The sequence below is a fragment of the Oryzias latipes genome, chromosome 8 (assembly GCF_053564925.1).
Source record: "Oryzias latipes strain Hd-rR chromosome 8, Olatipes_Hd-rR_3.1".
In the NCBI taxonomy this organism is placed as follows: Eukaryota; Metazoa; Chordata; class Actinopteri; order Beloniformes; family Adrianichthyidae; genus Oryzias; species Oryzias latipes.
Window position 1 is genome coordinate 7,873,276 of NC_136244.1, and position 18,048 is coordinate 7,891,323.

The window sequence follows — 18,048 nt, forward strand, 5'->3', positions numbered from 1 at the left end:
TCTTTCCCTCTCACCTCTGGGGGAGTGGGAGTGCTTCCAGATTCCAGTTGGCTCATCCGTGCTCTCTGGCTCGTCTCTGCTCCTGCTCCCACACCTGGCTGTGGATCCTGTCTCCGGCTCGACTCCCGCACCCGGCCGTCCCCCCAACTCCGTCTGGATGAAGCTCGTCTGCTGGACTTTAGATATGTAGTTTTAGAGTTAGATAAGTTAATTCTGCTCTATGAGTTCTTGTTAATCCCCTGTCCGTCCTGGGGGAGGATCCCTCCTTCATGTGGGCACCCCTGAGTTTTTTTCGTTTTTTCCGGAATCCGTTTTTTTTAGGAGTTTTTCCTTACCGCGAAGGAGGGTCTAAGGCCAGAGGGATGTCCAGTTTAGACTGTTTAATTAGTTCAATTTAGTATGTTCCTATTGAATTCTATGTATTCATGATCCTTTTGATTTTATGTTTAACTTTTTCAATACGATACGAGGCCCATCTAGACGACTGTTGTTGTGAATTTGGGCTATTCAAATAAAATTGAATTGAATTGAATTAAATTTCAGGCAGGTAACTCGAGCAGTGCTTTTACCTGGTTACTCCTCCCCGCGGGCGGTTCTGTCTAATCAACTCACCTGTTCAGCGTCCTACTTAGGTTCCAGGTGTGAGGTCCAATTGCTCTTCTTCCATTTCCGCGAGCTCTGCGTTCTTCACCCCACCCTTCTCCCCGGCTTCCACCTGTGAGCTCCGTTAGGGGTACTTTAATACCCAAAGTTTTCTATGGAGATCTTTGTTTTATGTATTTGAATGGAGCCTTATGCCAAAATAAAAGGAATATGTAAATACATTTTCTTTCCTGCATGGGTTGTCTGACTGAAATGACCTTTAAGATTTGAGAAGGTCATTTCAGTTTGAAGAAATGAGCCAAACCAAAAAAGATAAACAGTGAAAAAATTAATAAGATGATAAATTTTACTATGCCAAAAATTAAATTTGAAAAGAAACAGAAGTCTTTTGTTGGGTTTTATCATACTAAAGCATTAATTATTTTTTATCTTCTATCTGTGGTGCAAATGCTTACAGAGCACATTCCATTAAGTGCAGTTTCACAACCAAATTTGTTTTACTCTTTTTTTTATTTTTTACTTACTGAGTAATAGTTACCCTTTTTAGTGGTTTTAGCTGCTGCATTGTCTCTTTCTTTTCACATAATCTTTGCAAAAAACAGCCAACCACATGTCAGCCTCTCTTTTAAAATATACATTAATTAGAAAACAAAGGCACATTTTTTTAAGCAGGATGCACACGTTTCCAGAGGGAGGAAAAGAAAGGGTCTGCTTTATTTGTTTGAAGCCTTCAATGTCTTTTAGAGGCAAAAAATGTAGTTGCAGCAAATACATTTATGAAAACCATGAAAGCAACCATTTACATGTAAAATATATTTTTGTGTTTATTTAATATAACAACTTTAAGCCAATTAAAATAATTAATTCTCCTATTTGTTATGTAAAATGTTAACTGCAAATGTTGATCATCCCCGTGGCTTCTCAAAAAAATAAAATAAAGAGTAATTATTGAACGGATGTGGGATGTGATGTTTGAGTCTTCATCTAATCTGATGGACAGTAAAGTACCCAGAAGTACAGGTTGACATTGTTTCATGATTGAAATCCCCTCCTCTGTGCAAGCTTTTTATAAGTCCCACGTCAACGAGATCTTATCTTGTAATCTACAACCGCTTGGTATGAGAAGACATCCACTCTCTGCACTATGATTCCCAGCAACACAAATCTTAAGTGGGTGAGTAGTTTTGCAATCGCAAGCAAAGCCACATTTGCATGTTCATGTGCACTTAAAGTTAATGCACCAAAGCAGGAAACAATGCTTTAACTTTTTTTTTCCTTTTCTGCCCAAAGAAAAATAAAAGATGTGTTTTGTACATGTTGAATTATTTCCTTTCCTGTGTTTACATTTCTACCAAAAATTCTGTCGAAATATCAAAAATTCTACTTAAATAATTGAGTTTGCTATCATTTTTCCATGCATTTTCTTTGTATTTACTTTTCATTTGTCCATTTTTGGGGGTCTGTGGCACAGAAAATAAATGGTCCTCGGAGTAAGTTTGCTGGTTGAGTTCCCACTTTGTCTGGGATTGTGCTTCGTGTCCTGGATAACAAAATGGGTCAAACTAGCCCAAAATTATTTCTTAGTAACTTTATCCACTCATCCAAGATTAAAATAATCTTTTTAATAGGTTTTCATTTTTATAAAAGTTTAAAATAACAACAAAAAATCCCCACAACAACAAAAACAAAAGTTTTGGTTTGAGTCAAACAACACAAGAGATAAAGACTTTTTTGGGAGATAACGGTATTTGTTTACATTATGGGATGGGTCAAACTAACTCACTGTGTTGGATTTAGTGACTTCTTTAAACCATTCTAAATAGTTGTATCTATTTTAGACAGAAATTAAAAGGCTTGATTGAACCTGAAAGCCACATGGGGAAGAGTTATGATAGTTTTACCAAAGTAAAACTTCACGTTTCCTTTTCTAAAACCAAAAAAAACACTTTTAAAAGTCTAAAGCACTGTTGGAGAGATTATATTTGCAGAATTAGTGGCTCACTATGATCCATTAAATGTGCTTTTATTTACTCACACTTGGTGAAATGTTTTATTTTAAATCTAAACTTTTTATTTAGATTTTTTTTAATTTAGATTTATTTTATTTAGAGTGTAATGATTATTAGGACAATCTTGTTTAAATGACAGGTTTGACAATTGTTGTGCAACTGACAGATGAGAGGCTGGAAGCGCTGATGTAAATGGTAAGTGCGTTCTGACTTACTCGCCAAAATAACGTAAATCTTCTGAGAGGTGAACGGATGTCGCTGGTTTTGTCAGACTCAAATGTCAAACCACACCCTAATACACGCTCACAACACACCATCAGGACCACCTGACAGGACATGTAAACACTCAAGAGAAGACACGCAGCACATGTTTTGCCTCCCACACTTCACCTCTGCCCACCCCTCAGCCCCCATTCTGCAACGACTCAGGAAGTGAAGGTTGACCCATTTCTGCCAGAGCGTTTAATTTGTTTGGTCTTTACAGAAGTCACTGAGTACAACGGAAAGATAGAGCATCTGCGGAGACGTGACATTTTTCATTGATCTCACACTTTCTCCTCTTCTTTTTGGTATCTGAGTGTTGAAAGGTGACCACGGTGTCATTCTGTCAGACTATAGAGACATCTTGACATGCTGCAGTTGACATTTACCAACATAAAAAGGGCAACTTAGCTGCTTTTCTCCGACAGCGACACCAGGTTAAAAGCTTAAAGATGTTGCATCAGGACTTAAGAAGCTTTCCTGTGCTGCTACATAGCAATTTACACAAAAACCATCAACTCAGGGGGATAGTGCTTAAATAAAGAAGAAATTTGAACAATTGCTGTTGAGCACAACAAAAAAAAAATCACTGCAACTGACTTCAAACAAAAGGGGAAAAACCCTCACTGGACTACTGTTCTTTTATTTAAAGTTTAACTTAAAGTATTGTCATTCAGTATAAAAACAAAACAAAAAAACAAAAACATTTTTCTAAGTTTTTTTTTTTAAACAATTCTTAATTATTATTTTTTTTGTGCATTTTCTTTTGTTTGAAATAAGATGAATTCTGTGAACATGTTTAACATCTGTTAATCTGTGAAGCAGAACTTTTGCGTCTCGTAAACTTATTGATACCCACTCTAGTGGTTAATGCTCATTGGTGGAAAGAGAAGCTCAAGAAGAAAAATATTTTTTTATGAAAACCTCTGAAAGTCTCCTTTTGAGAGCCTCAAATGTTATCAGTCATGGTTTCATTTCAGCAGAGTTTAACTGACCAGAATCTCACCACACGACTTCACGGGATGCAGACAAAAACCCACAATCACTCTTTTAAAAAAAAAAAAGAATTTTCAACTTTCCCACATTTAGAAAGCTCACAGGAATCAGTTTGCTTTAGTTTGATTATAAACATCATTGTACTTTAGTTTGATGTCTGTATTTTCAGATGGACTTGTTGCTGAAAGTTGCCTGCAGCTCCTTCAGTGTCAGATAGCCACTTCTACTGGTCTCCACAGGCATGGAGGAGGATCTGCAGACAGAGCTGCTGGCGAGCAAAGCTGCTGAGCTGCTGCCTGCAGCCGCATCTGCCACTTCCTCTTGCAGGCTCTGAGAGGATGTCTGTGTTGCAGGATCAATGTGAGGAAGAGCTGGAGGCATGGAAGAGGTGAAGATGCAGGAAGAAAGATGCTGGGAAAAGAAGAGAAAGGGAGGACAGTCCTCCTGTCTTTCATCCATGTGCCTTTTATTTGTCTCCTCGTTTTCCTCTATGAAGCCAATGCCAGAGTCGGGACTGCTTGGTTCCTTCTTCAAACTTTCATAAGAAGGGTCTGAGTCTATGAATGGGTGAGGGCCGAAATCGTCTTGGTAGGTGAAATACCCTGGATTGGGGTCAGTAGGAGTTAAGGCCCCAGAGGAGCTTGACATGAAATAACCCATGTTGGAGTAGTTGGACAGAGAGGAGGAGTGGTAGCCAAACCTGCTGGCATTTGAGCCCGAAGAGCGGAAGCTCTGGTTGGAAAGAAGGGCCCTGGTAGAGCCGGTGGCTGTAGAGGGCATTGTGACCCAGTCCTCACACACCTCAACAGGGGAAATCAGGTCACACAGCTGTGCCGTGAAAATGGACTCGGACAAGGAGAGGGGATTAAGCCATTTCTGAGGAAGAAGAAAGGCAGATTGAGATTAGGAGATGAAATCCAACAGGTTTTTTAAACTGTAGAAACATTGCAAAACCTCACCAGCAGTGCAAACCTTCTAAAGGTAAAGCTATGGACACACTGGGTAAATTATGCGCGTTCAAGAACGGGCTAAATATACATTTTTGAATGCAAGTATAGCCCATGGTATTCACTCTGGACAAGCAATGACTAACGCACGTCTACAGGGTCTACAGTTGGAAGAGGCTTGGTGAGAAATATCAAAGCGGCGCAAACCTCGTGAATCTTGCTCCAGCTTTTTTCTTTTACAGTTCTACTCCAATAAATGAACGACTTGCCGACATATATTTCCAGCAGGGCACAAACCGCAATTGTCAAATTTCCCGCCATGATCAATTTTTAAACGATTACATACATCACAACCAAATCCAAGTCTCCGATTGGTCAAAGTTTGACCTGATTTTACTTTTAACGCATGTTCAATGGAGATGTGTTTTGTATTTAGAGCCCATGAACATGTGCAGCTACGCATGAGTTTTGAATGAGGAGACCAGAAATGCGCATTCACATGCATTTACATAGACGTTTCATTGGAAGTGGCCACTTAGACACTTGGCAGAGGGCAGTGTGAACGTTTCTGAGCAGAAGCCCTGCAGAGCAAATACTTAGAGACAGGTGCACTTGCATGTTCATTAATGTTGGAGTAAAACAACTATAAAAGAAATAATTAGCAAATCCCATAACATGTACGAAAATGTGTTTCATTGTTTGCTGATGATGCTCAAATTTACCTTCAGGTCTCCTCTGTGGATGGAGTGGAGAGAGTTGAAATACATGGATGGGTTTGGAACTGGCTTCACTTTGAGGAGACTGCAACAACAACCTGATGTTAGTTCTGTTTTCTGATCCAAAACAATGTGATAATAGGTTTGCAATGCAAACAAACATCACGAAATCATGAAGTTTTTTTTCTTCTTCAAAATTTTGTTTAAAACTTGACATAGAAGTTCGCAGATGACACAGCCATCGTGGGGTGTATCAGTGGCGACGAGAAGGAGGAGTACAGGAGCCTGGTGGATGATTTTGTTGTCTGGAGCCACAAAAACAACTTACAGCTCAACACCTCCAAGACTAAGGAACTGGTCGTCGACTTTGGGAGGGACAGACCCAACCCCAGACCAGTTCTGATAGGAGTGGAGGAGGTGGAGGTCGTGCAGACCTATAAATATCTTGGGCTGTGGCTAGACAACAAGCTGGACTGGACGAGCAACACGGGGCAGCTGTACAAGAAGGCCCAGAGCAGGATGTACTTCTTGAGGAGGTTAAGATCCTTCAACATCTGCAAGAAGCTCCTGGGGATCTTCTATCAGTCTGTGGTCGCCAGTGTACTAACCTACGCTGTGGTGTGCTGGGGGGGGAGCACCTCAAAGACAGACTTCTCCAGGCTGGAGAAGCTGATCAGGCGGGCTGGCTCTGTGGTTGGCACAAGGCTGGACCCTCTGGCTACTGTAGCAGAGAGAAGGACACTAAAAAAACTAACGTGTATCCTGGACAATGCCACCCACCCTCTGCACACGACCATCAGTAGCCAGAGAAGCACCTTCAGCAAGAGGCTGCTCCTCCCAAAGTGCAGGACTAATAGACTGAGGAACTCCTTTGTCCCCCGGGCCATCAAACTCTTTAACCACCACTTAGGAGGGGGGAGGGGGACAGAAAAGGAAAGGGCCTGAATGACCTTTTTTTTGGAATATGCTGTTTTTGCAGATATTTAAATTGTTACTTACTGTTCTAATCTTTCTAATTTCTCTAGTCACTGTGCTGCTTTTTCCTTTTTCCTATATGTATGTCAACCAGTGCTGTATGCGATGGAGATGTCAATTTCCATGCGGGAACCTCCCAAATGGATAAATAAAGTTGTCTATCTATCTATCTATCTATCTATCTATCTATCTATCTATCTATCTATCTATCTATCTATCTATCTATCTATCTATCTATCTATCTATCTATCTATCTATCTATCTATCTATCTATCTATCTATCTATCTATCTATCTATCTATCTATCTATCTATCTATCTATCTATCTATCTATCTATCTATCTATCTATCTATCTATCTATCTATCTATCTATCTATCTATCTATCTATCTATCTATCTATCTATCTATCTATCTATCTATCTATCTATCTATCTATCTATCTATCTATCTATCTATCTATCTATCTATCTATCTATCTATCTATCTATCTATCTATCTATCTATCTATCTATCTATCTATTTACGCAGTGTGCAGATGTATTAAATACAAGCTGGTATATCAAAAACATTTTTCCTTAAACCATTTACAATTATAGCTGATAGATAAGAAAAAAAATCTATATTTCAGTGTCTTTATAAAGCCCACTAGTACTGAATTCCTTTTGGGGTCACAGGGGCGCTAAAGCCAACCCACCTACTGTTGGGGAAAGGTAGGGTACATCCTGGACAGATCACCAATCTGTTGCAGGGGCCACACACTCACATTTTCATGTCCACTTAGGGGCAACGAGTCATCAATTAATCTAAAGATGGTGTTTTTGGATGGAGGAAGGAAGCGGGAATGCCCAAAGAAAATCCACTCATGAAGGGAAGGGTCCCAGATAAGATTTGAATCAGGCTGTGAAGGCGAGAGTGCTAACCACTGCACCACCGCGGTATTGTACCCTTGCAGAAGTATTTGGCAAAGCATGAATTTTATCTACATGTAGCTTTCAAGCCCTGATGGAATTTTTAAATCAGCATTTCCATAAAACTGGTTAGCATAAAGCATAAAAGCCTGTAAAACCTTCCGGCAGACAGCTGCACTGACATTGAAGCTGATAAAACACAGTGAAGCAACACCAGCTCCACAAATGACCACAGACTGGAAAAAACTCTACCCCAGAACCCTTAAAATGTGTATTTTTTTTGTCTGTCCTAATTTCTTACTGACTCAGGCACCTTGACTTCCAAAAGAATTGTTTTTATAACAGATTTAAAGAAAAAAAAAAAAGTAAATCTCTGAGCAATAATTTAGTTCATTTCCTCCCAGATCAATGAGGAGATTATGACAGGGTGACTTTAGGTTTACAAATATTATTATCTCTCGGCTATCTATCGGGTTTAATAACACAGAATGTGTTGTAGATCATTTCATGGCTGCGGATGATTTGTCATGTTCTCCCCCATGATTAAGTCTCGGCTGCTTTAATCAAACTGCTTTAATAATTAATGTACATATAATGTCAAAGATGAGTTATCATCAGAAGAAGATGACAGGAAATTAATATTTTTTACCAGCATAGCAGTGCCATTAATATATGTAAAAAAAATGTTGTGTTTTTTTCTAATCAATGCTTCAAAGGGATTTATCCCTTTGATGTGAATATGCATCAAACCACTTTGGTTACAAACTGAAGGGTTTAACTTTTTGACTTATACTCTTGCTAATTAGGAGTAATTTGTCATTGCATTATTATGTCATTCATTTTTCAATTATTCTACACAAGAAAGCAGACCATTATTATTCGATATTATTCTGGAGTCTGTCTGATTCTCTCATTTTTAAGCAAAAATTCAGATGACTGATTTGAGTTTTTCCCGTCAATTCAAACCATAAGTTATAAAAGTTTTGTTACCTTTTTTTTAATACAAAATAGTGGCTGCTCCTGTAGCTTCCATTCTTAGAGAGGGGAAGATTCTTTTAGGATATATTTTTTTTCTGTCTACAGCTCCAACGCCTACGGAGCCTGTATGCGGATAAATGTGACGATTGGTGCTGTTTGGGTCAGATTAGGTAATCCTGTGAGGATTACAATTTATAAAAGGTGGCAAGCGCCATTAAGATAGTTGCTGATTAGGGGTGTAACAATGAATCAACTTAATTAATGAATCAATTTCTGTTCCTACGATCCAAACAGGTTAATAATCGAATTGACTTATCCACTGCAGGAACACATCTCCCTAAATTGATTATATCTCAAGGGACTTCCTGCTAAAGTAAAGGTTTAATTAATGAGATAAAATAAAAGTATAAAATTATTTTTAAATGAAATAAATAGAGTAAATCAATAATGGAAAATACCAGAGACACGGTACATTTATTTTACTATAACAAATTTTTTTTCCAAGTGCATCACAGCGGACAACACTCGTGATGTCAGCAAAGTCATTCCTGTCCAAAGTGTGGCAACACTTTGAATTTTGCAAAGATTGACCATACAGCGTGGTAGAATGTTCTAATAATGTTCCCCTTGGATTATTTGGATGTGGAAAAAAAACAATGGGCTGAACCTTAGAAAACTAAACTGTGAATGGATTTAACATTAATTCTTGGAAAATTTCAGGCATTCATCTTTGAGTCGCACTGGTTCAATTTGTGGCTAAAGATGTCATGGATCCATTTTAGGTCAGTGAATCAGATCGTTTAAATTCAAACAAAATCATCTATGAATCTTATCAGCCACCACAAATTTTGATAAAATGGAATTGATGGTCAAATGAAAGTTTGCTCCCCTATTCCTCATATAATCAGACTGGATGGTGACGGCTAAATATTGGATGACGGACGAGCAGCGGAAAAAGGCAGAGGCGGCAGAAGTGCTCCTGTGTGAATCGAAGCAAACTCACAAACCAGTAAAGAGGATTTGGAGAAATATCTAGGATATGAGTACAAGAAATGACAAGAGACACCAAAAGTACCACAAAGGACTGTAGCATTTTGGATCTAGGGTTTTTCTTTTGTTTTAAAATTTATTTTATTAATCTTGTTCAAAAACAGTTGCTAAAATAAAACAGGGAAGGACATAATGATGATTAAAAGCTGCTCTGTTTCTTACCTTCTCTTCCTCCTATACAAGGCCAGTAAAAGAGAGATGATGAGGAAGGAGATGAGCGTGACTCCGGTCACTATGAGAAATACTTGATCCCCCCATGGTCCTGAAGCATAAAACTTTGTCTTTAACACTACTGATAATAAGAGACAGAAGAAGTGATGAGGAACATATCTACCTTGATTATTTGAATTTGGAGTGGATTTAGTGACAGCGTCCTCCGTCTGCGTCTCCCCCACCCAAGTTGTAGTTGGACTCCAGTCACTCCACTGACTGTTCTCCCTGACGGGGATAACTCTGACTCTCAGCTGCCACAGGCCGCTCAGGTGCCGGTCAGGGAGTTGCAGCTCCTGCTCTCTTAAACAAATATTCCTGGCCTTCTGTTAAAAGCAAGATCTAAAATGATCATTTCTCCTTCTTTCAACTTTCTACTAAGGGTGAAATGTTGTGCTTAAATCAGCCATGTAAACAGTGTTATTGTACGTGTTTTTTTTGTATGTTTTTGTTGTGATTCACGTGTGCAGACTGCAGCTCACCTCCCAAGATCCATTGCTTTTTTTTAGCTGAAGCTCAAATTTGTATCTGGACTTGAACAGGAATGAAACTGGGCCTTCTAGACGCCACCACACCCGGGTCCCGTTAGCGGAGCTGCTGACGTTGGGAGCGCTTGGACGATGCATTTTGACTGTGAGGACAGAGACGTGTGTGAGGGTTTTTTTTTCCCCACAAGTCTGCAGCATCACACATGTTTAGTTGAACTTATTATAGATCAGCTGCAGCAGTAAAAAACATACTGTGAAGACTTGGCTGGTAATTTGTGAGGCCTTCCACAAACGTGCTGTTACACCTCACGCTGATACTTGGCAACACCTCTGAACCCGAGAACGACTGGAGGACGGAGATCAGTCAACCCACTCAGAAAAATCTCAGCTTCATTTTAGCTGTGGAACAAAACATCAAGGATGCGTCCAATCAACTAACTGACCTTATTCTCAAAGACAAAGCTGCATCCTGGAGGAGAGTTTTCCCAATGTTTTACTTTGCAGCTCCGGCTAAAAATAAAAATAAAAAAAAGACAAAATTCAAAATGCTGCCTCTGTTTTCAAATGTTTTTGCAAGTGATGCTGTTACTTACGTGATGAAATGGCGTTTTTCTTCAGTCCAGATTTTCTTCTCCCCAGAAATCCAGCAGTCCTCACCAGAGCCACTCCAGACACAGCTGACATTGTTGACATAGTCATTGGTGCATTGGAGCCCTTGATGCACGGAGACACAAAAATGGGGAATGAAGTTCAGAAAATAGCTCCACAGCGATTTAGCCACAAATAGCGAGGAACAACCGTACTGTGAGAACGAGCTGCATGGATTGAGAGTAGAACCATCAGATGGTGGAGAGGACACTGCATGACCATGACTGCAACAAGGCTGGGAAGTAGAACAACACAAAAAAACGGCATCTTTAAAAAAAAACGCCGTCACATTCAGAGAAACTGCTGCACCTGCAGGAAAGTAATGATTTGTCAACTTAATCGATGAAGCGATTTATATACGATCGAACCAGATCGATCTGTCAGAGGTAAGTTGTTAATCAAATCGGCCTAAACTGTTATAAAATCATTTTAAAATGAAATAAATCGATTATATTTGATATTGGAAACTGTTGATTGGATTAATATGGTAGATTTATTTAACTATAACATAAAATTGACCAAGTGCATCACGGTGAACAACACACATGTGATGGCAGCAGAAAATGATCAATACATCGTTCCAGTCCAATGTGTGGAAAAACTTTGAATTTAGCAAGACGTGTGACCACACAGTGCTATAATACTCTAATAGTGTTCCCTTTGCTGTGGAAAAACAACAGTGGGCTGAACTTCAGGAAACTAAATTGTGAATGGATTTGAGATTAATTCTTGTTTACTTGTTTGTTTGTACACATATTCAATTTACACTTGATTATTGTGACAGAAATACAATGAATCTGGAAAAACTTCACCTGCACTGTTCAGTATCCAGGTATTTCTCTCTGAGTCACACTGGTTGAATATCTGGCTAAAGATGCCCTGGATCGATTTTAGGTCAAAATGAACTAATGTTGACTATGAATTCGATTTGCAACCATAAATTATGATCTGAAAGGAATCACTGAAACGATTCCTATTCACCTGAGTGTAAACTTTCAACCCCCCTTTCAAATCCTAAACTCGATGCTTCACAGCTGAAGGAGCCTCTCTGTGTCAAACCAAAACTCAGTTCTTATGCTCGCTTCATGTTTTCTGGTTTCTGCTTCTAGAAAGCTGGCGAGCATCTGTAAAAAGTGACCAGTCCTTTCAAAGCAGCTGAGTGTCACACAGAATAAAAAGTAATCTGGATTCATCCAAACTACAGCTACTTCGTAGACATCCAGAACATGCAGCTGATGTGTGTAACAGTTGTACAGTAACATTTCCATTTTCAGCAGAATCAATTTTGAAGAAGTACCTCATGAGTCGTGGCAGCAGGGGGGCTACATTGTCCTCCTCCGGACTGTGGAGATCGTCTGCAGTTTCTAGCCTACTTTCTTTATACTTACACCTTTATCTCTCTCTTGTGCAATCTTTCATCCCTCTGTCATTTTTTTGAGTGCCCGGTGACATTTTCCATTTGAAACCACAGCTTGTGTCTGACAGGAAGCAGCGCAGAGCGATAGTGAGAGGGGACAGGCCGCGGTGGAGGCGAGGAGGTGCTGGTGTCAGGGTGGAGGGAGGAGCGCATCCTCCTCCTGCTCTAACAGCAGCACCACCGTTCTGCTCAAGGGGTTCGAGGTCGCAAATGAATTATACCGAAAACAAGAAATACAAAAAAGCCTTGCCACATCCTGTTTCAATCTGAACATAAAGTGGAGCTGTTAAAAAAGAAACTCATCTGTCTTATGAAGTGGTTTGCATCAGTGAATTTCAGCCTGAAAGGAAAGATTCAAAGGCCTGGAGGGGCTAAATGCTACCAGATTTAGAACGGTGGGTTAAATGAATTGAGCTTTCTGGATGACAGACTCTAAACAGCATCAAAACCGCTGCTGTTTCAGCCACAACCGCTGTAGATGCACGTAACGCAGGCAGGTTGAAAGTCAAAGCGGGTGGTCAACCAGCATCTCTCCTCTGCAGCTGCAGGCCTCCGAGCTGCTCCTCTGGACAGGAAACGTCCCCCACTGACAGTTAGTCGCAGCTGACAGCGTCGGCTAATTTCAGTTCTTAACGTGAATGGTCAAAACAGGTTCTCTGAATTGTTTTCAAAAAAAGCCAGATGGAAGTGATGAAATCAGTGCACATGTGGATGAGGATCTGACCTTTCACCTCACCATGCATTGTGTGCAGAAAGGATTCATCCAAACTGTTGCAACATTATAATGCTTGAACTCCCTGCTGCAGCCTGCCTGCCTGCATGCCTGGCTCGTGTTCACGCCTGCTGCAGGTCAGAAGACAATCCGGCTGCAACCGCCACCAGCCCCTGCCGGTTTCAGAGGTGCTAACATTCGGGGATGGGGGTGGGGTTTGTGCAGAAGAGCTGCCCTGGGTGGGACGCCTATATTTAAAGGTCAAACTCTGAGGCGAGAAAGCCACCGTGGTGATGTTTGCACTGGGGAGGCAGCAAAAAGATAAATCGGGACACAATGGGGGTGCGAAGTGGGTGGGTGGGTGGGGGACGGTTTCAACAAAAACAAGAGGGTGCATGCACGGAACAGATCCCTCGCAAAAACAATGCAAAAACATGATATCACCCATCGACTGGGGTTATGACCGGAGTGTGTGGTCTTAGTGACTCATCAAATGCAGAAGTGGGTTGGAAATTTCAGTGCAATTCCTTTCAGTGCTGCCTCAAGTGGTCGCACTGATATGAGCTAAAGTTTGAGCGGCCAAACTTGTTTCGGTGACATCATCAACCTTCATGCTAGCTGCGGCTAACACCATTTTTGAACACGATCTGGAATGTCCATTTCTTTGACATTTGCAAGCTGAAAACAAAGGCTTTATCTGTCTTTTAGCCTCCTACAGCTACAAAGATGTTTATCTGGAAGAGTAAAACCACAAACACAACAGGCACAGCAGCACAGGGCCCACTTTTTTCTTGAGTAGGTATGCTTCTTCATCTGTGTAGTAAATAGTGGATGAGGGTGTTGCTGATGACAGGAGAGAAAGCTGGTTGTAAAAAAAAAAAAGAGCAAGTTTCAGTGGTTTCTGCTGAAACCAACCTCATTCCTGTGCTTTTACGCTTCTCATGCAGCAAATAACCCCCCCGCCCCCCGGCTGGTACTTTACACTTTTTTCTGCAGATGTTGTGGTGGCCTCCATCATTAATCAATTTGAAAAAACAGGAAGTTGTTAAACTTTCTCATCATCTCCATCCACTTTTATAGAAGCAGTTCTGCTGCAGCAACGGGTTGGTTAGACCTAAACCAGCTATCAGTGGGGATCTTTTTTGTCTGACCGTAGATCTGCTGGTGGGATTTCATCTAACTTTGTGCTCACATCATTGTGGACAGGGGTGCACATTTTTTTGCAGCGCTCACATTTTTCTGTCCGCTATGTGTGTTGTGGTGTTCAGATAGGAAGCAGGACCTCATTACGTGATGTACTTTTTTCTTCTTCTTCCATTTCCGTCGACTTTATGTTCAGTTTCATGTTTTTTTTCCCATCTTTTTCTTTGTCCACTTTTACAAAAATGACATTTTTCAGAAGGAGTAAGAGTGCTGTCCAAAGAAACACCAAATTTCCAAAGAAGTTTTTTAAAACTTCATTTAATCTTTTTCATCATGCAGGAAAAAAAAGACTTTTCTCAAAGCAGCATTGGTTTGAAGTCTGTATTTTTATATATTCTTTGAAAAATGTGCATGGAACTATTAGGTTGCATTAATCGACCTCACATTTGTTTAGAATCCTCCAGCATACAGATGAGTTTTTGTTTTGATCAATTCCTCAACAGCAGTTTGAAGGCTGCTTTCGTAAGATGACCAGAAGTCTCAAACAGCCCCAATGGGCACTTTTGCTTTTAATGCTAAGAATTTGCACAGATAATGGAGCTGTAGTTTTGGTTAATTTGTTTTAGTTTATTTGTATTTTATGTTTAGACTTTTACCATAGCATAAAACGATCAAAATGACGGTTAAAGGTTTGATTTGCTGTCTGAGTGGTTTATTGTTAGAAGAAACTTAAAGCACATACAGTATTTTCTGCTGAACAACAGCTGTTCAGAGGCAAAGTATATAATTGCATTTACATGTATAATTAAAAAAAAAAATAAGAAAAAAAGGATTCTACACCAATATTATTATGTTTATATTTGATAGTAAATGGAGTAAATATGAAGCATCACCAAATTCATTATGAGAGAAAATGTCCTGTTTGACTTGACCTTTTTGCATTTTTCCTGCTGCTGCAAGAGGATCTTATTTACACAGACAGTTTTTATTTTGAAAGGAAGTTGATACGTTGCAAAAGGTAAAATTGTTATACTGCATATGGAAAAACACATGACTTTATTACTATATTTATTTATCACCATAACTCAATTATGGTAAATATTTAAAAGCTACATTTTATAAATGAATGGCTTAATGGCCACAAAAACAAAGTACATATATTTTTAAAAGTGAGATTGCTGGGTTTTGGTCAGTAAGAAGCTGGACCTGTTAGTGCTAAAGGTTGGAGACCCCTGGTTTAAAGATCACAAGCTGGTCAGAAGAACAGATTTGCAGTGCAATAAAAAAGTTATGTGCAATACATTTATGTAAGTTGTAAAAATGCATATATCCATAGTTCCACATATTTTCTTTTATCTATTTTTAATTCTAATATGTATGTCACTTTATTTTATTTATATTGATCAAGCGGCTGGAGAGCATCAGGAATTTTTGTTTTCGTTGATTCTGATTTAAAGATCAGATATTCATTAGATAATTTTTTCAGTTTTGCCCCATAAATATGGGACTTCATACCGTAATTTATGTTTTGCAGCAGACGTCAAGCTGAGAAATCCAAAAATACTAAAGGGAAGACTTTGAAGGTCATGTTTTCTACAGTGAGTCAAGCAAATGCATCTTCATTTGTACAACACCTTTCATATGCAGAAGCAGTTCATGAATCTTTACAGAAAAGCAAACAAAAAACGTTTACATTTGCCCTTAAGAGTGGATAAAGATGGGGTGCATAAATAGTTCCATCTGTGCGCAGCATTGCAGATAAAATAGTTTTAAAATGTTCCTGAGGTTCTACCAGCTGATTGTGTCCTCAAGAACTAAAAGCCTAAATGGGTTTGAGAACCCTAAGATGATTTGAGTATCTACCATAAAGTCCACATCACTGAGTAAATTAATATATGATCATGAGCTCAGCTGATAGCAAATGTAAAGACATGAAACAGCCGAGCCCCCTCAACTGGCTCCTCTGGATGTAGAGAAGCAGCAGCTCTACTTTGAGCTCTCTCCAGGTGACTGAGCTTCCTGAACATGTTCCGTGAAGACATGTTTGTGAATCCCTTATAATGGCAAAAATGGCTTTCTCCACAGAACGTGCAGTTCATCTGCTCTGATGTCGTCTACGAGTACTGGCCATATTTGGAGCAGGTTGTGGGCCAGTGTCCTAAGATGCAGGACCTGTTGAACATGCGTCCTTTTAAGCTCACTAATAATTATCAAAGGCTTATTTCTCATTATTGCTGTTGGAGTTTTTCTAACTCTTTATGATTTAAAAGTTGACAAACATATTTTTTGTTGAAATTAGGAAGATCTGAGGATGTTATCAAGAGGGAAAACATTAGGGAAAGGGACTGAACCAAGTGAACAGCTTCCTCTCTTCAGCGGACACGTGTTCCGAGTATGTCAAAACCTGGTAAATACTTATTCAAGAGGCATCTTTTTTGTGTAGTTTGTTTGCTCAGTTTAATACATTTTGAGTCCTTCATTCCGCACAGACATCCCCACCATTCAGGCCGGTGGCTGGAACAAGCCAAAGTCAGAAAAGCTGGACTAGACATTACCAAAATGAGGCTCCCAGGTATAAAATTTGAGCAGTATTGTAGATAAAGTGTCAGCTTGTTTCTTTCATGCTACTCTGATGTGGTTGATTTTGAAGCCAACAGGACAACATCATCTGCAAAAAGCAGAGAGGAAATCCCGTGGTCCCCAAACCAGATCCCCTCCGGCCCCTGGCTGCGCCTAGAAATTCTGTCCATAAAAACTATGAACAGAACCGGTGATAAAGGGCAGCCCTGCCAGAGTCCAACGTGGACCGGGAACAGGTCTGACTTACTGCCGGCTATGCGAACCAAGCTCCTACTCTGCTCATACAGAGACCGGACAGCCCTTAGTAAGGCTCCCCGGACACCATACTCCCAGAGCACCCTCCACAGGATACCACGGGGGACGCGGTCGAATGCCTTCTCCAAATCCACAAAACACATATGGACTGGATGAGCAAACTCCCACAATCCCTCCAGCACCCTAGGTAGGGTGTAGAGCTGGTCCTCTGTTCCACGACCAGGAGGAAACCGCACTGTTGTTCCTGAATCCGAGGTTCGACTATCGGACGGACTCTCCTCTCCAGTACCCTGGCATAGACTTTCCCAGGGAGGCTGAGGAGTGTAATTCCCCTGTAGTTGGAACACACCCTCTGGTCCCCCTTCTTAAAGAGGGGAACCACCACCCCTGTCTGCCAGTCCAGTGGTACAGTTCCCGACTGCCACGCGATGCTGCAGAGACGTGTCAGCCAAGACACTCCCACAGCATCCAAAGACTTGAGGTACCCAGGGCGGACCTCATCCACTCCTGGGGCCCTGCCACCGAGGAGCTCGTTGACTACCTCGGTGACTTCAGCCCGGGTAATAGACAGGCTCACCCCAAAGTCCTCATTCTCTGCTTCTTCAAAAGAAGGCGTGTCAGTGGGATTGAGGAGATCCTCAAAGTATTCCTTCCACCGCCCGACAATGTCCCCAGTTGAGGTCAACAGCCCCCCACCTGCACTTAAAACTGTGCCTGTGGAGAACTGCTTTCCCCTCCTGAGGCGCCGGACGGTTTTCCAGAATTTCTTCGAGGCCAACCGATAGTCCTTCTCCATGGCCTCACCGAACGCCTCACAGAGCAGAGTTTTCGCCTCCGCAACGGTCCGGGCCGCAGCTCGCTTAGACTGCCAATACCTGTCAGCTGCGTCTGGAGTCCCACAAGCCAGCCAGACCTGGTAAGACTCTTTCTTCAGCTTGACGGCATCCCTTACTCCCGGTGTCCACCACCGGGTTCGGGGGTTACCGCCGCGACAGGCACCAGAGACCTTGCGACCACAGCTCCGGGCAGCAGTAGAGACAATGGAAGTGGAAAACATGGTCCACTCGGACTCAATGTCCCCAACCTCCCTCGGTATCTGTTTGAAGTTCTCCCGGATGTGGGAGTTAAAGACTTCCCTAACGGAGGGCTC

At 40.9% G+C, this 18,048-nt stretch overlaps 1 protein-coding gene across 1 annotated transcript; it reads right to left on the reverse strand.

The window, feature by feature from the left end:
- Positions 1-3,059: 3,059 nt before the first annotated feature.
- Positions 3,060-12,397, reverse strand: il2rb (interleukin 2 receptor, beta). Its single transcript, XM_011478464.3, has 10 exons — positions 12,089-12,397; positions 10,947-11,026; positions 10,737-10,857; positions 10,587-10,653; positions 10,396-10,489; positions 10,138-10,286; positions 9,780-9,981; positions 9,608-9,707; positions 5,539-5,617; positions 3,060-4,745 (listed from the first exon to the last, which is right to left on the reverse strand). Exons 1-10 carry the CDS (start codon positions 12,091-12,093, stop codon positions 4,035-4,037), a joined length of 1,608 nt encoding a protein of 535 aa, XP_011476766.1. The 5' UTR covers positions 12,094-12,397; the 3' UTR covers positions 3,060-4,034.
- Positions 12,398-18,048: the final 5,651 nt, after the last annotated feature.

Coding starts and splice junctions, on each gene's coding strand:
- il2rb (XM_011478464.3), bottom strand. Junction 9,982..10,137: donor AAAGCAATGGATCTTGGGAG/GTGAGCTGCAGT, acceptor TGCTTTTAACAG/AAGGCCAGGAATATTTGTTT. Junction 5,618..9,607: donor TTGTATAGGAGGAAGAGAAG/GTAAGAAACAGA, acceptor TTGTTGTTGCAG/TCTCCTCAAAGTGAAGCCAG.